The sequence below is a fragment of the Tursiops truncatus genome, chromosome 13 (assembly GCF_011762595.2).
Source record: "Tursiops truncatus isolate mTurTru1 chromosome 13, mTurTru1.mat.Y, whole genome shotgun sequence".
Classification (NCBI taxonomy): Eukaryota; Metazoa; Chordata; class Mammalia; order Artiodactyla; family Delphinidae; genus Tursiops; species Tursiops truncatus.
Genome location: NC_047046.1, coordinates 61,984,160 through 62,000,610, shown reverse-complemented (window position 1 = coordinate 62,000,610; position 16,451 = coordinate 61,984,160). Strand labels below are relative to the sequence as shown.

The 16,451-nt window shown below is 47.4% G+C and overlaps 1 protein-coding gene across 2 annotated transcripts in view; it reads left to right on the top strand.

Moving 5' to 3' along the window:
- Positions 1 to 16,451, top strand: part of LOXHD1 (lipoxygenase homology PLAT domains 1) — a 201,300-nt gene that overhangs the window by 24,053 nt on the left and 160,796 nt on the right. For both annotated transcript variants that reach the window (XM_033837947.1, XM_073790898.1), the window contains exon 5: positions 13,793 to 13,891. In XM_033837947.1, the coding sequence (XP_033693838.1) occupies positions 13,793 to 13,891 (99 nt within the window). The remainder of the gene's footprint in view (positions 1 to 13,792; positions 13,892 to 16,451) is intronic.

Sequence of the window (16,451 nt, the reverse complement as noted above, 5' to 3'; positions counted from 1 at the left end):
CAGAGCTCCCGTCTCAAGTCACAGAGTCCTAGGTTCAAATCCCAACAACGCCACCTACTAGCTATGGACAAAATCCTTCTTCAGACTGTGTCTTCGTGTGCATATACCTTACAGATAGTATCTTATTTAAAATTCATAACACCCTGAGGAAGTAAGGTCTATTATTATCTCCGCTTTGCACCTACAACGAAGGTCAGGGAACATCCATGACCCTGAGTAGTCTCCTCCTCTGTTTCTCGATCTCAGGCCAGCAACTCCCCTTTCTCAACCTGTTTGCTCAGACTGTGTTGGCTCTAGTGTCTGGCAGGCGGCATTCTGAAAGCTGTTCTCTCCGGCACTAATAAACCATGAAGAGGTTTCAAGGGACCCATGGGAAATGGGATTGAAGCCTGAGGGACAGGATGAGACACCCTCTCCCCACCTACTCCCAGACTGAGGAGTGGAAGCCAGACTACTGAGAGCAGTTTCTGGGGTTCAGGCCCCACCTCAGCTACCCCGAAAAGGACTGAATAAGACTGCTCTCACCAGAGCCCCAGGGCCTGCCTGCCTGCCTGCTGCCTTGGGGGCTTCTCCTTTCTCCCAGACATCTGTCTCAAGTCAGTTAGAGAGAAAATTGTGGATCACCCACTAAAATATATACCAGGGTCAGAGGAAACATCAGGGCCCGTTCCTCTTCCCCCTCACCTGCTCTATTTCACCCTCTCCTTCTGTTTTCTCCATGCCACCCAAACCCCATTGGGTCTAAAGCCCCAGCCTCTCTGGAAAGCATCACCTGTGCCCTTGCCTTGGGTTTTTCTCTCCCTGCAAACTCTGGAGAAAGTGAAGTCTGTGCCTTCCACTGTAGTGCAGTGATTCTCAGCATAGGGCCCCCACCCCAAAGGCAGTTAGGGGATATGTAAGGAATCTCATGGGCAGAGAGGAGGAACTTTTCCACCTGCTCCCTGAGGTTCAGATACATTCTGGCTGAATCAGCTATAGCCAGACGAGCCACTGTGGCTGATGGGCGTGTGCTATAGCCCTCAGGAGTTTTGAGATGGATAAATGGCTGAGAAACACCATATCTCAGAGACCGCTGTTTGCCTCTTTGGGTTCTAACTCCTTAATAAGTGTCTATCTGGTGTCTCCAGCTAAGCTCAGGTTTCTCTGAGGGTAACACTTTCACTTGTGCCTGCGCACTTGGTCACTTCGGTGGGGCTTGGGTGAAGATCGATAGGACGCGGGCTCGTGTGTGTGTGTGGGCTGTGTGCAGACACACCCACTCATGAAGACCAGCAGCAGAGATGGGTGGAAAGAGCTCTCCTGGGGCACAGAGAGCTGACTTCTAGACTTGCCCCTCTGTAATTGTGCCCCTTAGGCAAGTTACTTGTCCTCTGGGCTGCCTTCTCATCTTACCAGAACACCCGGATGTTGTCCAAGGTCCCTTGAGGCGCTAGCTTCCTCTGGTACTCTGCTAGCTAAGCATCTCTCGGCCCTTTCACGTGGCTCCATGTTTCTTCCGCCCAGTGATCCCCTTGTTGCTGGGTCACCTTTAGTGTGACATTCGTGGGGCACAGCACCCACATGCAGTTGACAAGCACACTGCAGACTTACACAGGCTGAGGACGCAGGACTACCTGTGCCTTTCTGGCCCCAGGGAGGCTCAGGGCACATCCCTGAAGCTGGAGGTGGGATGGGGGTGGCACTGAAAGATCAGGGGTGGGGATGTGGAGGTAAACAGGCAGGATAAGATGGAGTAGATTTGGGGTGACCCAGTGTTGGGGCTCGAAGGAGCGTAAGCCAGGGGCTCTCATCGGTAGGGAGGCACGGGCAAGACCTGTTTAGGGCAGACATGGCCTTCTCACTGCCAATATGACGTCATTTCCTGCCTGCTGGCCAAGTAATTGTCCCCATCCTGGTGCCAACCCACAAACCCTCCCACCTTGAAAAGCACTGAGTTGATCACGTGGCTTAAGTCAGTACTGAGCCCACATTGCAACAGGAGAGCCTGCCAGCTTGGCAGTGAGACAGGCCTCTGAAGCCAGGAGCTGAGTTCCAGCTGGCCTGGGGGCTGTGCACACCCCAGGGCTGTCAGAGCCCAGGCCCAACAGCTCATCAGGGTTTCAGACCAGGCCTCACTGACAGCCGAGAGGGCCCTTGCATTCAGAAGGGCCCGGAGTGAGGTGGGCCCGGCCACCACCCCTGCTCCCAGCTGGGACCTGTTCGTTAGGGACAAACCTTCTTCTAAGGAGCGTTTAGTCTTCTTTGGTGGATTAATAATAAATATGCCTGCAGCCAGTTTTGTGTTGTGCTCCACAGAGACTGAGGGGCTGGTAGTTGGAGGAAAGGGAGCCCACAAGGAGGAGCAGCAGCTTGGGCAGGTGGGCTGCGTGCAGTGTGCAGGCGGCAGGGAGGCAGATGACGTCCTCATTGCTTCCCGGTCTGGAGCAAATGGATTGGCTTTTCTTTTTTTTGGCTCTACCAAATGAGACAGCCAGTGCTGGGGGCCCAAAGTTGCCCAGAGCTGGGGACCAGGTAAAAGTGACATTGCGTTCCTCTGGCACAATCACTGTTTCCACTCCTGTTTATTTCGTCAGGTAACTGGGTTATAATTTCCAGCCCAGGCTGTGCTACACAATGATTATCACACAGCTCCGGGTGTGCACCAGGTCTTGGCAAGACTGTGTTGGGCACAGTGCCCAGGGTGCATTTGAAAAAAGGACAGCACAAGAAAGGGATCGTGATTAACGTCTTAGGGGCATGTGCAGGTTGTGCTGACCTGCAGTGGATTACGGACTAGCCAGAGAACCGCATGGTACAGGAGCAAATGCAAGCAGCCTGGGTGACTGATGCAAAAGACACCCAACGTGAGAGCCCTGCCAAATAAACCGGCAGCCCTGACCTACTCCCAGATTCTACTGGATGATATCATAGAGTAGTTAGATCATTAATTTAAAAATATAGCTCTCTGGGTCAGAAAGCACATGGGCTGTGCACCCTGAGTTCTAGTTCTGGCTTTGCCCCCAGCAGGGATGGGACATGGGGCAGAGCTCAGTCCTCTCCTGTCCTCAGTTTCTTCCTCTGTGGAGTAGGGGCACCAGATGGCCTCTTGGGTCTTTTCAGTACTAGTAGAGTGTTTATTTTCACAAGCCAACAGAGGATTGTCTGGGGCTAGCCTTCCTCTACGGAGGCAGGAGGAGATTGGCTTTTGGCCCCTCCCCTTCTACAGTGGATGCTTCTTCCCCATTTCATCCCCACCCCCTACTTTCTATTCTTTTGCACATGCCCATCTCCCCACCAAGAGCTCTGTCTCTGAACCCCCAATCTCTGTGGTCAAAACCTGGCTCTGCCTTTCTACCAGTTAAGCATGAACAGATGCCTTAATCTCTCTACCTCTATTTCCTCGTCTGTAAAGTGGGGATAACATTAATTCCCACTTCAGAAAGTGCTTGAGCTGGTTAATTAGGGGAGTGAACGTTAAAGGACTTAGTGCAGTGCAGAACATAGAATAAATGCTCAGTACATGAGGCAAGTCTGGTTGTCGCTGTTGTTACAAAGCCAGTGTTTCTCCCCCTGCTGCTTCTTCCACATCTAGGCTTGCGCTGACACTGAGATGCACAGACTCAGGATTCTGGCCTCTCAGACTCAGAAAGGACCTTGGAGGCACTAAGCGTCAGGATCCCCTCTAGAATCCGGCAGGCTCATCTAGACAACTGGGGATTGGCTCATGACCTTGACGGCAGCCAAACTTGCGAGGGGCACCACTCTTCCCAAACCCCTTCCCTCTCCCTGACATTTCCCCCGAACCCAGCTCAAATGTTACTCAGGGTCCCCTAGCTCTGTTTGCTGTGGCTGCTTCATGGGAATCATGATTCCTCGGAACCCTACAGAGGTGGTCCTGGGCCACGGACTCACAGCCACGAGGGCTTCGGGGTGGGGAGAGCAGGGCCAGCCCCGCAGCGCTCTCCTCCTCTGAACTTCACAGCAGCTTCCCACCCACCCCATCTGCTACCACCTAGCATTGCAGAAAGTCATCTCCGGAAAGAGTGGGAAGAAGAGAACTGCTTTGAATGAGGCCCCAGTGAAGAGTACCAGATAATCTCAGTACCCAAAACGACCTTATCTACCCTCCTCCGTGTTACAGAGAAGAGATCAGAAGCCCAGGGAAGTTGAACAAGCTGCTCTTGGTCACACAGGGTAACTATAGGCAGAGCTAGAGCCTTGGGCTCAAGAGGCCAGCTCACGCTCCTCCAATGTCATTCGGTGATTCAGTGGGCAGTGCACATTTATTGGGAATCTTCTCTGCACCAGATCCTGGGCTCAGGGTAAATATGTAAGGCCTTTTCTCTGTAGGAGCTTAGAGTCTAGAGGGGAGAGAGTCAGGCCAGTAAATAATCACAGTACAAAGGGATAGAATGTTGTAGGTGGGGGATGACCCAGGCCAATGGAAGCACAGATGAAGGAGGAATCAGGAGGGCTTCATAGAGGAGGTGATGCTCAATCTGTGACTTCATGGGTGAGGAGTTCGCCAGGCTTTCAAACAGAATGAGGGCACTTTAGGAACTGATGGGTCTTGGTGGCACAGTGTCTCATTCACAAAGCTGGGGACAGACCCTCAAATTCGCAGCTTCACTGTGGCCTCAGGTTCCCTGAGACCACTGCCAGCAACATTCTCTTTCAACCAACCAGCCAGAACCTTTGGGGGAATGCATGGAATTGTATATTTGCCCATACTTGGTTATTTTGGTTTTCAAATAGGTGTTTATAATAACCTTTGTTTCTATTTTTGGAAATTGCACTTTCACAGAGCTGTATTATGTAATCATGAAAATGTGAGTTTATGATACAGATATTGCCTTGGCCTGTGGGTGTCCATTCCAGCCACCAATGGTTTCCTACTTGACCCCTCCCCTGAGCATCAAGTGTTTTTCATATTCTTTTCCATTATAGGTTATTACAAGATATTGAATATAGTTCCCTGTGCTAGACTGTAGGTCGTTGTTGTTTATCTAGTTTATATATAGTAGTTTGTATCTGTTAATCCCAAATTTATCCCTCCCCTTCTTTCCCCTTTGGTAACCATTAGTTTGCTTTCTATGTCTGTAAGTCTATTTCTGTTTCATAAATAAGTTCATTTGTACCATTTATTTAGATTCCACATATAAGTGATATCATATGATATTTGTCTTTCTCTGTCTGTCTTACTTCACTTAATGTGATAATCTCTGGGTCCATCCATGTTGTTGCAAATAGCATTATTTCATTCTTTTTTTCTGGCTGAGTAATAGCCCACTGTATATATGTACCACATCTTCATTATCCATTCATCTGTTGATGGACACTTAGGTTGCTTCCATGTCTTGGCTATTGTAAATAGTGCTGCTGTGAACATTGGGGTGTATGTATCTTTTCAAATTAGAGTTTTTGTCTTTTCTAGGTATATGCCCAGGAGTGGGATTGCTGGGTCATATGGTAACTGTATTTTCAATTTTTTAAGGAAACTCCATACTGTTCTCCATAGTGGCTGTATCAATTTACATTCCCACCAACAGTGCAGGAGCGTTCCCTTTTCTCCACACCCTCTCCAGCATTTGTTATTTGTAGACTTTTTGATGATGGCCATTTTGACTGGAATGAGGTGTTACCTCACTGTAGTCTTGATTTGCATTTCTCTAATAATTAACAATGCTGAGCAACTTTTCATGTGCCTGTTGGCCTTATGTGCCTATATGTCTTCTTTGGAAAAATGTCTATTCAGGTCTTCTGCCCATGTTTTGATTGGTTTCTTTGTTTTGTTTTCTTTTTTTTTTAAATTAAGCTGTATAAGCTGTTTGTATGTTTCTGACATAGGGAGGTATTATCACATCCCCATTTTGCAGATGAAGGAAACAAAGGCACAAAAAGGTTAAGTAATTTGTTTATAAGTGAAGGAGCCAAAAGTGAACCCAGAGACTTGAACTTAATCACTGTGTAGGACAGCCTTAGAGACACCTCTGTTAACATTTTGGTGAATTTCTTTTCTATTCCTTTTTTGTGCATGAATGTATTAAACACTATATATTGATGAAAAATGGTATTGTATTATAGTCAGATTTATATCCAATTTTTTTCACTTAATAGCATTGACTAATTTTCTAAACTATTATTTTAAACGGCTGCATGGTATTTCATGAATGAGTGAATACTGTAATTCACCCCCAACAATCCCTCATTTTGGATTTTTTTTTTTTTTTTTGCATGCAGGTTGACATTTATTAACATACATTCTTTTTTTTTTTTTAAACATCTTTAGTGGGGTATAATTGCTTTACAATGGTGTGTTAGTTTCTGCTTTATAACATTGGATATTTTTAAGTTGTTCTCAATTTCTTGTTATTACTAACCGAGCTGTGATAGCCATCTTTTTAGGTAATCAATGAACACAATTATTTCCTAGCATAAACTAATTGTTATGCACAGGGATTGAATTGTTGGCTCAAGGGGTTCACAGAATGATAAGTCTTTTGACACGTGTTACTCACCTCCGGCAGCAACTGAGAAGTGCTGGCTTCCCAGCACTGTGGGAGGATAAACTCCAGCAATGGAGTGGAATCTGGGTTGGAAAGAGGAAATGCAGCCACAGTTGCTGAGTGTGCACGTGGAAGGGAAGGACCTTCAGCAGCGCAGCAGGAGTGGGGCAGGCGAGCAATGGGGGTGCGTGTGGAAATAGCTCCGTGGGGCTTGGCAGTGAGGGAGGTGAGCACGAGGTGGAGTAAAAGCTTATCTACTCAATACTGTCAAACACCTGATAGCGTTAGGCTGACATCACAGTTTCCTAGGAAATATATGAGCTGTATATTTATTTGGGGGTGGGGGAGATGAAAAGAGCAGAGTACTTTTTCTTGATTACCACCCAAGAGCAACTACTCATGACTGAGTGATGTTTTAATGTTGTGTAACCAGGCTCAGCTGCGTTCAACCCTTGGCCTGTGTTCTAGCAAGTGTTAAGTGCCAAATAAGTGATGCAGACCCCAGAAGTTCTGGAATGGAGCACTTAGGGCTTGGGAGGTAGGGCCCTTTAGAGAGAATCAGGGGTTTAAGCTACAGCCGGTAGGGTGGGTGTAATGACAGCTAAGGAGAGAGCCTTCTTGTCTGGATCCCTTGAGTCCAGGTGTGGGTTTCAATCTTTTCCAACTGTGAAAACTCGTGTCAACCTCCTGCTTCCATAGATTGCCTCATCAGTAGATGGTGACAATAGCCATTGTGAGGATTACAGGAGATAATAGGTGTGCTGGCCCACACTAGTTCTCAGTAAGCCCTGGAGGCTCTCATTATTTATTTTTTAAAAAATTCTTTATTGGAGTCTAATTGCTTTACAATGGTGTGTTAGTTTCTGCTTTATAACAAAGTGAATCAGTTATACATATACATATGTTCCCATATCTCTTCCCTCTTGCGTCTCCCTCCCTCCCACCCTCCCTATCCCACCCCCCTAGGTGGTCACAAAGCACCGAGCTGATCTTCCTGTGCTATGCGGCTGCTTCCCACTAGCTATCTATTGATTAGTGGGTGTGTCTGCAAGGGCAGCGAAGTCGAGGGCCTTATAGAGAAAGCAGAGGTGTTCCAGTCCTGTTTAAAGAACAGGGTGAATCTGGGTGAGAGATTTGGGTTTCTGGACTGGAGAGAAGAAGGAGGAAACTGTATGGGGACAGCACTGGGGGAGGGAGAATTCGAGCCCATGGGCCTGGGAAGGCATTCACTGATCAGTGGCCATGACCTAGCTCTCAGCATGGAGCCTTGCCGCCCATCCTTGGGTTCTGCAGACCACATTCTCCCCATACCCATGCAGGCTTGAGTAGTTAGGGGCATTCCCTGGCTGGGGGGAGAACATTCCCCCTCGGCTTCCACCCCCAGGGCAGCCCCCCCTGAATCTCTCTCCCTGCCATTTTCATCTCCTCCCACGCAGCGCCTGTGAGATCTCACTTCTGTGTGTTGGCATCCTTGCTCTGGGTGAGCGGAAGTGCCGGGTGTCAGGGTGTGAACCTGGCAGATGCGGTTGGGGGTGGGGTAAAATCAGGACCCGTCATCCTCCTTCCAACCCTCCTCCCCAGTCTCACCTGCCAAAATAAATAAAGCCACTTTCTAATTAAACAGGATCTGGGGATGGGCGAAAGGCAGGGAAAGAAACTCAGTCAGCTCATCATTAGCTCATTCATGATTCTCTGCTTCCTGAAAAAGCCTGGACCACGAGAGCTTCTCGGAGGCTCAAACCACGTTGGGGTTGGGATGGTCTCTTCCTTGGCAAGTGGGACAGAGGCTTAGTTATGGGGTCTTTGCTAGGCTTCTGCCGTTGGGCACACGATGAGCAGCTCAGCTGGCTCAGTTGTGCACGCGGCACTAGGACTTGGGGCTTCCGGCCCCCTCAGGGCTCTGCCTCCCCCTGCCACCCAGGGTTGCTCTCTGGAGATGTGTCCCGTCACTGCTGTGTGCTGACTGTTCCAGACAGCGCGCTGGGGAGGCTGTGGGAGCCGCTGGCACACCCGGCGGCGCAGGAGGCATCTGGGGTCTGCCAGTGCCTGCCTTTTCTGGAAGCCCGCACATGCAACTTCCGGCTGGTCCGCAGGGGACAGATTTCCTGTTTGGAGGGAGTAGCCTTGTGCCTCTGCAATGGGGCGTGCAGAAGCAAAAAAGGACAAGGGCAAGGCTGGACTTGGGTATCCCCTGGGCAGGGCAAGAAGGACACAGACAACCCAATGATGTGGCCTTGAGGTAGCAATCTGTCTTTAAGCTGTAAATGATACTATCCGTACAGCACCCCAGCTCAACGCTGTTTGGCTTTGGAAGGCACCAGGTGATCGGCACCGTGATCTGTATCTGTTGTATATTGTTCAGATCAAACGTTTCAATTAGTTTGTCCACTCCGAGCTCCCGCTGACCTTTAGTGGAAGGAGGCTACTACCTGAAAGGTAGGGTTGCTGGGTTCAGATGTACAGGCTATGCACTGCACAAGTGCAACTATGTAAGGAGACAGCTTTCACATCATAGAGCTTGTAGATTTATGCATTTATTATGACAGTTATCCAACAGATGGCAGTAATGTGTCTTGAGGAAGGGATCCCTTTATCTAATTTGCACAAAGGCACCATTTGGGCTAATGGTAACCCTGCTGAAAGGCCAGAGAGAAATCAGTTCTAGGGAGAATTTTATAACAGATAATATGCCAAATGGGTAAACCACAGGCCAACTTTAGGGCTGGGGTGGGCCATCTCTAGTCCCTGTTTCTCCCATGCTCACTCAGGAAGGGGGATGAACTTGTTAGTCCCTCCTCCAGCCTGACTTTCCCCTCTCTCCCCATCTCTGCTCCTTGCTCGTTCACAACCAGGCAATGAGCTGAAGGGCATAACGCCAAAGGTTGCAGAACTGGACCTGCCATCGTCCCCACCTTCAGAAAACCCCAGACCAGACCCCCTTCTCCACTGGACTCAAGGGAACAGCAGGCTCAGCCTAGTCACACAGCGTTGTAAGGGCAGGAAAAACGGAGCACAGGACCTGCTCCTTCTCACCCCTTCCACCCCAACAGAGAAAGGGCAATAGTTCCCCCACCTTCAGATCCCTGAGCTGCTTAGCTAGTGGTTAGGTTGTGCTGTGATTATCCTGCAACCAGCAGCTGACTCCCCTGCGCCAGGCAGCTCCGTTCCCATCCAGGCCACAGAGAGCAGAGTTGCCTGCAGTCCTGTGCCAGAAACACACAGGACGGTGCCTGAGAGCACAAGAGAACACAGGGCAGGGGGTGGCCAAACCCAGTCTTCTACCTGTCTTTCTGTGGACCATGAGACTAGAAAGGCTTTTACATATTTAAAGGGTTGAAAAGAAATCAAAACAAGAAGAATATTCCATGACACAGGAAGCCTGCAAGCCCGAGAATATTATTTGGCACTTACAGAAAAATGTTGCTGACCTCTGGCCAAGAGCATGAGAGCCCATGAGGTATTCTGGAAACAGCCCTGGATTTGGAGACAAGAGACATGGCTTTGAGCCCTGCTGGCAACATTTAGCAGCTGTGTGTCCTCAGCTAAGCCACCTTGCTCTCTGAGCCCCGGTACCTCGTCTGTCAGTAAGAATGTTCACAGTACCTGCCCTCCTCACGTGGCCCTTGCATGGATCAGACTCCATCAAGGACATGCAAGTGCCTTGTGAACTGCAGTCCCTGTGTGAAGGTTTAGGATTATTTGCCAGGGAAGGTGAGTCATTCCTGGCCTCTTCTTTCCACCTTTCTTCTCATCATCTTTCTCCAGACTGCCTTGTTCCCTTGGCCTCTGGGGCAGGGATTTTTCCTGGCCCTTCCCCTTTCCCCCTGGCCAAACCACCCACTGTGCCAGAAAGGCGAGTTTGCGTTTGTTGAAACTCTGATCACAGGAAATTGGGGGGCTCTCATGTGAACACTTAAGAGGAAGCCTTGCTGTACTGTGCTGGCCGTTTGCCAATGGTGAGGGAACGGAGCCCTGCTTTTATTCTTTCATCAATATATGCACTTCATCACAACTTCGAATGGGCTCTGGGCCCTAGTGCTTGCTTGGAAAATGGCAAATCAGATATTATGGGGTTCTGCCTGAAGAGGAAATATGGGAAAAGGGAGAGAGAACAGTAATAAAAGAAGCTTCTTTGTCTGTCTATGAGGCCTTTTTTTTAAAAAAAATTTATTTATTTATTTTTGGCTGTGTTGGGTCTTCGTTTCTGTGCGAGGGCTTTCTCTAGTTGCGGCGAGCAGGTGCCATTCTTCATCGCGGTGCGCGGGCCTCTCACTGTCGCGGCCTCTCTTGTTGCGGAGCACAAGCTCCAGACGCGCAGGCTCAGTAGTTGTGGCTCACGGGCCTAGTTGCTCCGGGGCATGTGAGATCTTCCTGGACCAGGGCTCGAACCCGTGTCCCCTGCCTTGGCAGGCAGACTCTCAACCACTGCACCACCAGGGAAGCCCTATGGGGCCTTTTAAAGAGCAGATTTAAAAGGCAGTTCTTGGCCACTCCTCAGTGTGATCAAGGGTCATCTTCTATCCATCCAGCCAGCTACATGGGGACCCAGCACCTCATCTTGCTGTAGAAAGTTTCACAGAGTTTAGAAGACAGTCTAGCCTTGTTCCAGAATCAACTTCCTCCTGCATTCTGTTCATCTGGCTTCCTGATCCCTGGGCACGGGCCCCTGATAGCCTCGTCTGGCAAGGCCTAGAAGCTTTCTCTGGCCTGTTGGCCCCTGACCATTGGCTTATCATCCTGCTGCCTCACTTAGGCCCTGATACTCTGCTTCTCTGGTCTTTCCCAGGATGAGGATGTTTGTTCCCAAAGCCTTCATGGACTCCTGCTTTCCGAGCCTCATCTGCATGAGACTTGGGTACCTCTCCCATCCTCTGAGATGCTTCCTTGTTCTCCTGGCTTCCCTCCATAGTCTGCAAGGCTGCCTTTCCTGGTCAAATGTTGTGGAATTGCAGATTGAAGAGGACCCTTAGTGTTCTCACATCCCTCACCTCTGCCATTTTCTCCACAGCATCCCTGACAGGTGGCTCCCCACCAATGTGCTTGGCATAGAGTGACTGCTTAGGTGTCTCCGGGATTGGGAAACTCACTTCCCCCGAGGGCATCCCAGTCCTTTGTTGGATAGCCCTACATATTAGAAAATGTTTCTTTTGGTGAGCTAAAATATTCCTCTTTGTAATTCAACCCACTAATTCAAATTCCGCCTTCTGGAATGATTCAGAGTGTCTGCTACTCCTTCCACAAATATTCCCTAGCCCCCTCATCCTTTCTCCTGCTTCACTGTGCCCAGTTCCCTTTGGGGTCCTGTTGCCCCTCTGACTGATGTTCAGCAGTGGCCTTCAGAGCCTCTCCCAGTCCCCACGCCACCCTGGCACCACCGGACCTGCAGAGGGGTTTTGCCTCTGTGTGAAGTGAGCCCTGGACTGCACCTGAGAAAGGACTTGAACCAAAGTGAGTGGCTCTCAGAGGCCCTGCCAGCCAGAGGAGGAAAGAACTCCTGCAGGAGGCCTGTGCACCTTGGAGGATGATCAAGAACAGGATTCGCTGGATGAACCCCCTGATGAAGGGTCCCTGGAAGGCAACCTGGAAATCTGCCTTGTTAACAAGCTCCCCTGGGAGCCTGAATGTGGCCCAAGTTTCAAGTCACTGAGCCGGGGTTTGCCTGTCTGGACTCTTCTGAAGGCCCTGGCTCCGTGTCCCGTCTCAGAAGAGTCTTAGTGGTGAAGCAAAAGGGGTGGGAATCTGAGAACAACTGTCCTACTGAAGCCTTCATTTGGGGACAAAGATTGGAGGGTCTTCCCTCTCCCTGGATGGGTTTCACCAAGTAAAGATTGAGGAGAGAAAGAGAAGACTTTGCTCCTTCTTGGCTCAATGTCCTCAGCAGGTCAAAGGCCAGCCGTCAGGGCTGTGCGGGTGGAGTGTCCTCCGTGGGTCCCCTGCAGGATTCTGCACTGTGTCATCTCTAGAGGGCAGCCCTGTACTGCTGGACAGGATTCGAGATGGGAAGGGATGAAATTAGATTTCTTCTCACCTCCCCACCTCAGTCCTTTGCCCTGAGCAACTTCATGAGACTTTGAGATTTAGGAAATTCAATTCAATTAGCTTTTCAACATACTCAGTGAGACTCTAATATGTGCCCAGCACTGTGCTAGGGGCTATGAGAGAAGCCATATGAGAGAAGGAAGTCCTGCTCCCAGACCTCTTTTAACTTCTTGAGGAACATAGAATTCTCACCTGCAGGAAACAGCAAATAGCACAAGGAGGAGATGGTGAAACTTGGAAATCATTGACACAGAGAACATGGCAGAGCCAAGCAACACAGAGGAGCAAGACACGTGGGGGCTGGGACATGAAGGAAGGCTCTAGGGAGGAGGTGGGCAGAGGGGCTCTGATTTGCGCCTCAATTAAAACAGCTCTAATTTTTATCAGTTTCATATATTAGGCATAAGACATCTAAAAAAAAAAGATTCTGGTACATGAAAAATAGAAAGCTATTGTAGGAAGGGGAAAGGGAAGGGAAAGTTGCCTCAGCCCTTAGAATTGTTGGCACCCAAAGAAAATCTAGAGGAATCTCCATTTCACACCACATAGCAATCCTTGGCTTTTGCTACCCCACCCTAAGGCAGGCTCCGGTTGGGGAGACCCGGGCAGGGCTCAACATGTTGTCAAGTTTACCTTGAGCCCCACCACCCCCTGACTTGAGGCCATGGCCAAGGCTTAAGCATTTTGGGGTTACAGAGAATGGATTTCTGTTCAATAAATGGAGCAAAGATACAGGAAGCTGATACAGGTCTTTAAATGAGGTAATGCCTGAACTTGCATTTGCTAGCTGTTATTGGTTCCTCTGGTCTTTGCATTGGTTATGGCCTTGAAAACTTACATATAAATTCGATTTTTATTTGTATAATCAATTTTCCCCCATGGACTTTTATACTGTGATGCAGCATAGAGAACAGATTGGAGAAGACAGAGTAGAGGCTGGGGACCCAGTGGGAGTCATTTCAGTATCCAGAGGAGAAACGCTGGTGGTGGGTTGGTTGTATTTGGGTTGATTCATGCATCCCAAGGCAACAAGTTAGTAGATAAAAACAGAAGTCCCCTCTACCTCTGATTTCTGCTCTGCACGCAGTTCAGCTATGACCATTTAGAACCAACGTCAGGCGACTTGTGTCTTGCTTGGTTATTGAAAGTAATGGTGACAATTCATGCATTGCTGGAGGGAAGGGTGGATGGTTGGTAGCTACTTTGGCCTCTGTTCTTCTCTACTCAGGACCTGAATGAGCTGAGACTTTCTCTGTCTTCATCTCCAGGTAACAAGTATGAACTCAAGGTGTACACTGGTGATGTCATTGGTGCAGGGACTGATGCTGACATCTTCATCAATATCTTTGGAGAGTATGGAGACACAGGTAATGGGTTTGAAATCCTTTCTTCAAAAGCCATGCCCAGAACTACTTCTTAAGTGGGCTGTTTTCCACCCTCCTGGAAGAGGAAGGCAACTCCAGTCTCCTCTAGGCTCTCCTGTTGAGCCTCTCTTCTTCTTGTGACGTGGTTTGTCATGGCCTTCCTTGGGCAGCATGGTGTCCATCTTGTCAAGTTTGTGTGTGTGGTGTGTTTTCAGAGTAAGTTGTGCTTGGATTTTTGGTTGATTTAAAATCATCCTGCATCCTAGAACAGACCCAGGCTCCACATCTCCAGGGGACTCATCCTCACTTACTCTCTATCTATCTCCCTAGGCTCCATGCCCATCTTGAATTATATTTTGGGATGTGACTGGGCATGGCCTGATTCATTGCATGATTTGGGGCAGACAAGAATGGGGCCAGGGGATGGACTTACACTTGGCCTCATAGGTGGAGCAGGAACTGAGGGCACAGACACAGCTGCCGGTGTTGGAAGGAAGTTCAGGCCAGCAGAACTGAGACAGGTGGTGTTGTCCTGCTTCTGCCAATTTAAGGGAATACTATAGGAGTCAGAAAGCTACAAAGACATGAATTTTGGACACAGTATATTAAATAATAAAAATGCATTGCTGGGATTGTAAGAAAAAAGAGAAATCTCCAGGTGTCAGAAATGAAGAGAGAACTTAAACTAAAGTATCAGCTATGAATTGATGCTGTGGATCTTGGAATCAGGGAGCCTTTATGTTCAACAATCTACAGGATGGATTTCCATACACATTTGGGGTCAGAAAATGATATTTTGGCTCTGTATGAGGCAAAATATGCAAAAAATTAGAACCACACATAAAGCCAGGATCCCTGAAGTTCACAGGAACATCTTCAGTGAAAAAATAGACTAGGAAAAAAATTGCTCATCAGTATAGTAAACTTATCTCTGTAAGAACTCTAGATTAAAAAGACAGTTAATGGGAAATTGATATCTTAGGCTTACACACATGTGGGCTTGAGGTCTGATTTTACACTACAGGTGTGATTTGGGAACCCTCCCCCTCAGGTACAGAAAATTCATTCCATGCCAGTAATACCCTTTGGTGCTTGGCAGAAGCACTTGCAAGACTTCATGAGATTCCCACAGATAAAGTACTGGAGATGAGTTCACCTTCCAAAACTACAAAACACTCAAGGACACAATCCACCATGACTAACCATCAAAAGACACAAGAGACAATAAGATTAAATTCTCCAGAATTTCAGGTAATAGAGTAATCTGAGAAAGGCTATAACTTAGGTATGTTTAAACTGTCTATAGACATGAAACAAACAGTTAAGGAAAACAACAAGGCACTATGAAAAATATAGCAAACAGAAATACAGTAAATGAAAATATAGTTACTAAATATAAACACTTAATGGATGGGTTAAACAACACAATTAGAAACTGTTGAATAGAGAATTATTGAACTGTAAGAGAAATATAAACAAAACATGCAGATGTCGCCAAGTCATAAAGGGTTGGAAAATATCAGTGAGAGGTCATAAGATGTGGAGGAGAGAATAAGTTCTGACATGTTGAACAGGAGTTTCAGAAACAGAATATATAGAATAGGTGAGAGGAAATATTTGAATAGATAATGGCTGATCACGTTTTTTCAGAATTAAGCAAAGATATGACTCTTCAGATTAAAGTAACAAAAGACACTGAACATGATAAATAAAAACAGATCCACATTTAGATTCATTGTAGTGAAGCCAAAGGCCAAGAGAAAGATCTTAAAAGTAACCAGATTTGGTGGATTATTTTCTATAAACGCAATTAGATTGATAGCAAATTCCTATCAGCAAGCTATAGAGGATATAAGTTTATGGAATAATATCTTCAATCTTCTGGGAATTCCCTGGTGGTCCAGTGGTCGTGGAACTAAGATCCCAAAAGCTGTGTGGCATGGTCAAAATAAAAAAAGCAAAAACAAAACAAAAAACAAACAAAAAATACCCAAACTTCAATCTTCTGAGCAAGGACATATATCAACCTAGAATTCTGTACTCAACTAGGTAATCATTCCAGAGTGAAGGCAAAATTAATGGATTTCCAAGCAAACAAAGAGAAATAGGACTGACCACTCACTCATAGACCCACGCTTAAATAACCACTGAAGGATATACTTTAAGAAAAAGAAAATTGTACCCAGAAGAAAAGTGTGAGATGCAAGAAACAAAGGTGAGCCCCCAAATGATAATTATATAACAAATTTAAGAAAGCATTGACTATAAAAAATGACACTAATAATAACTATTATCAAGACATGAGAAAATGTGGACCCTAAACACTAAAAGATAGCAATCTTTGAGAAAGAAAGGAGATAATGAGAGTTAAAACATAACTTGGTTGTAGCCCATTCCCTTACCCTAGGAGAGCAGAGAAGTTGATTAACTTTAGACTTTAATACGTCAAGTATGCATATTAAAATTGTAAAAGTAACCACCCCCAAATAGAAATGTATAATTTCTAAACCAATGGAGGGAATAAAAGGGAATAAAGACTCAATCAACCAAATAGAAGTCAGGA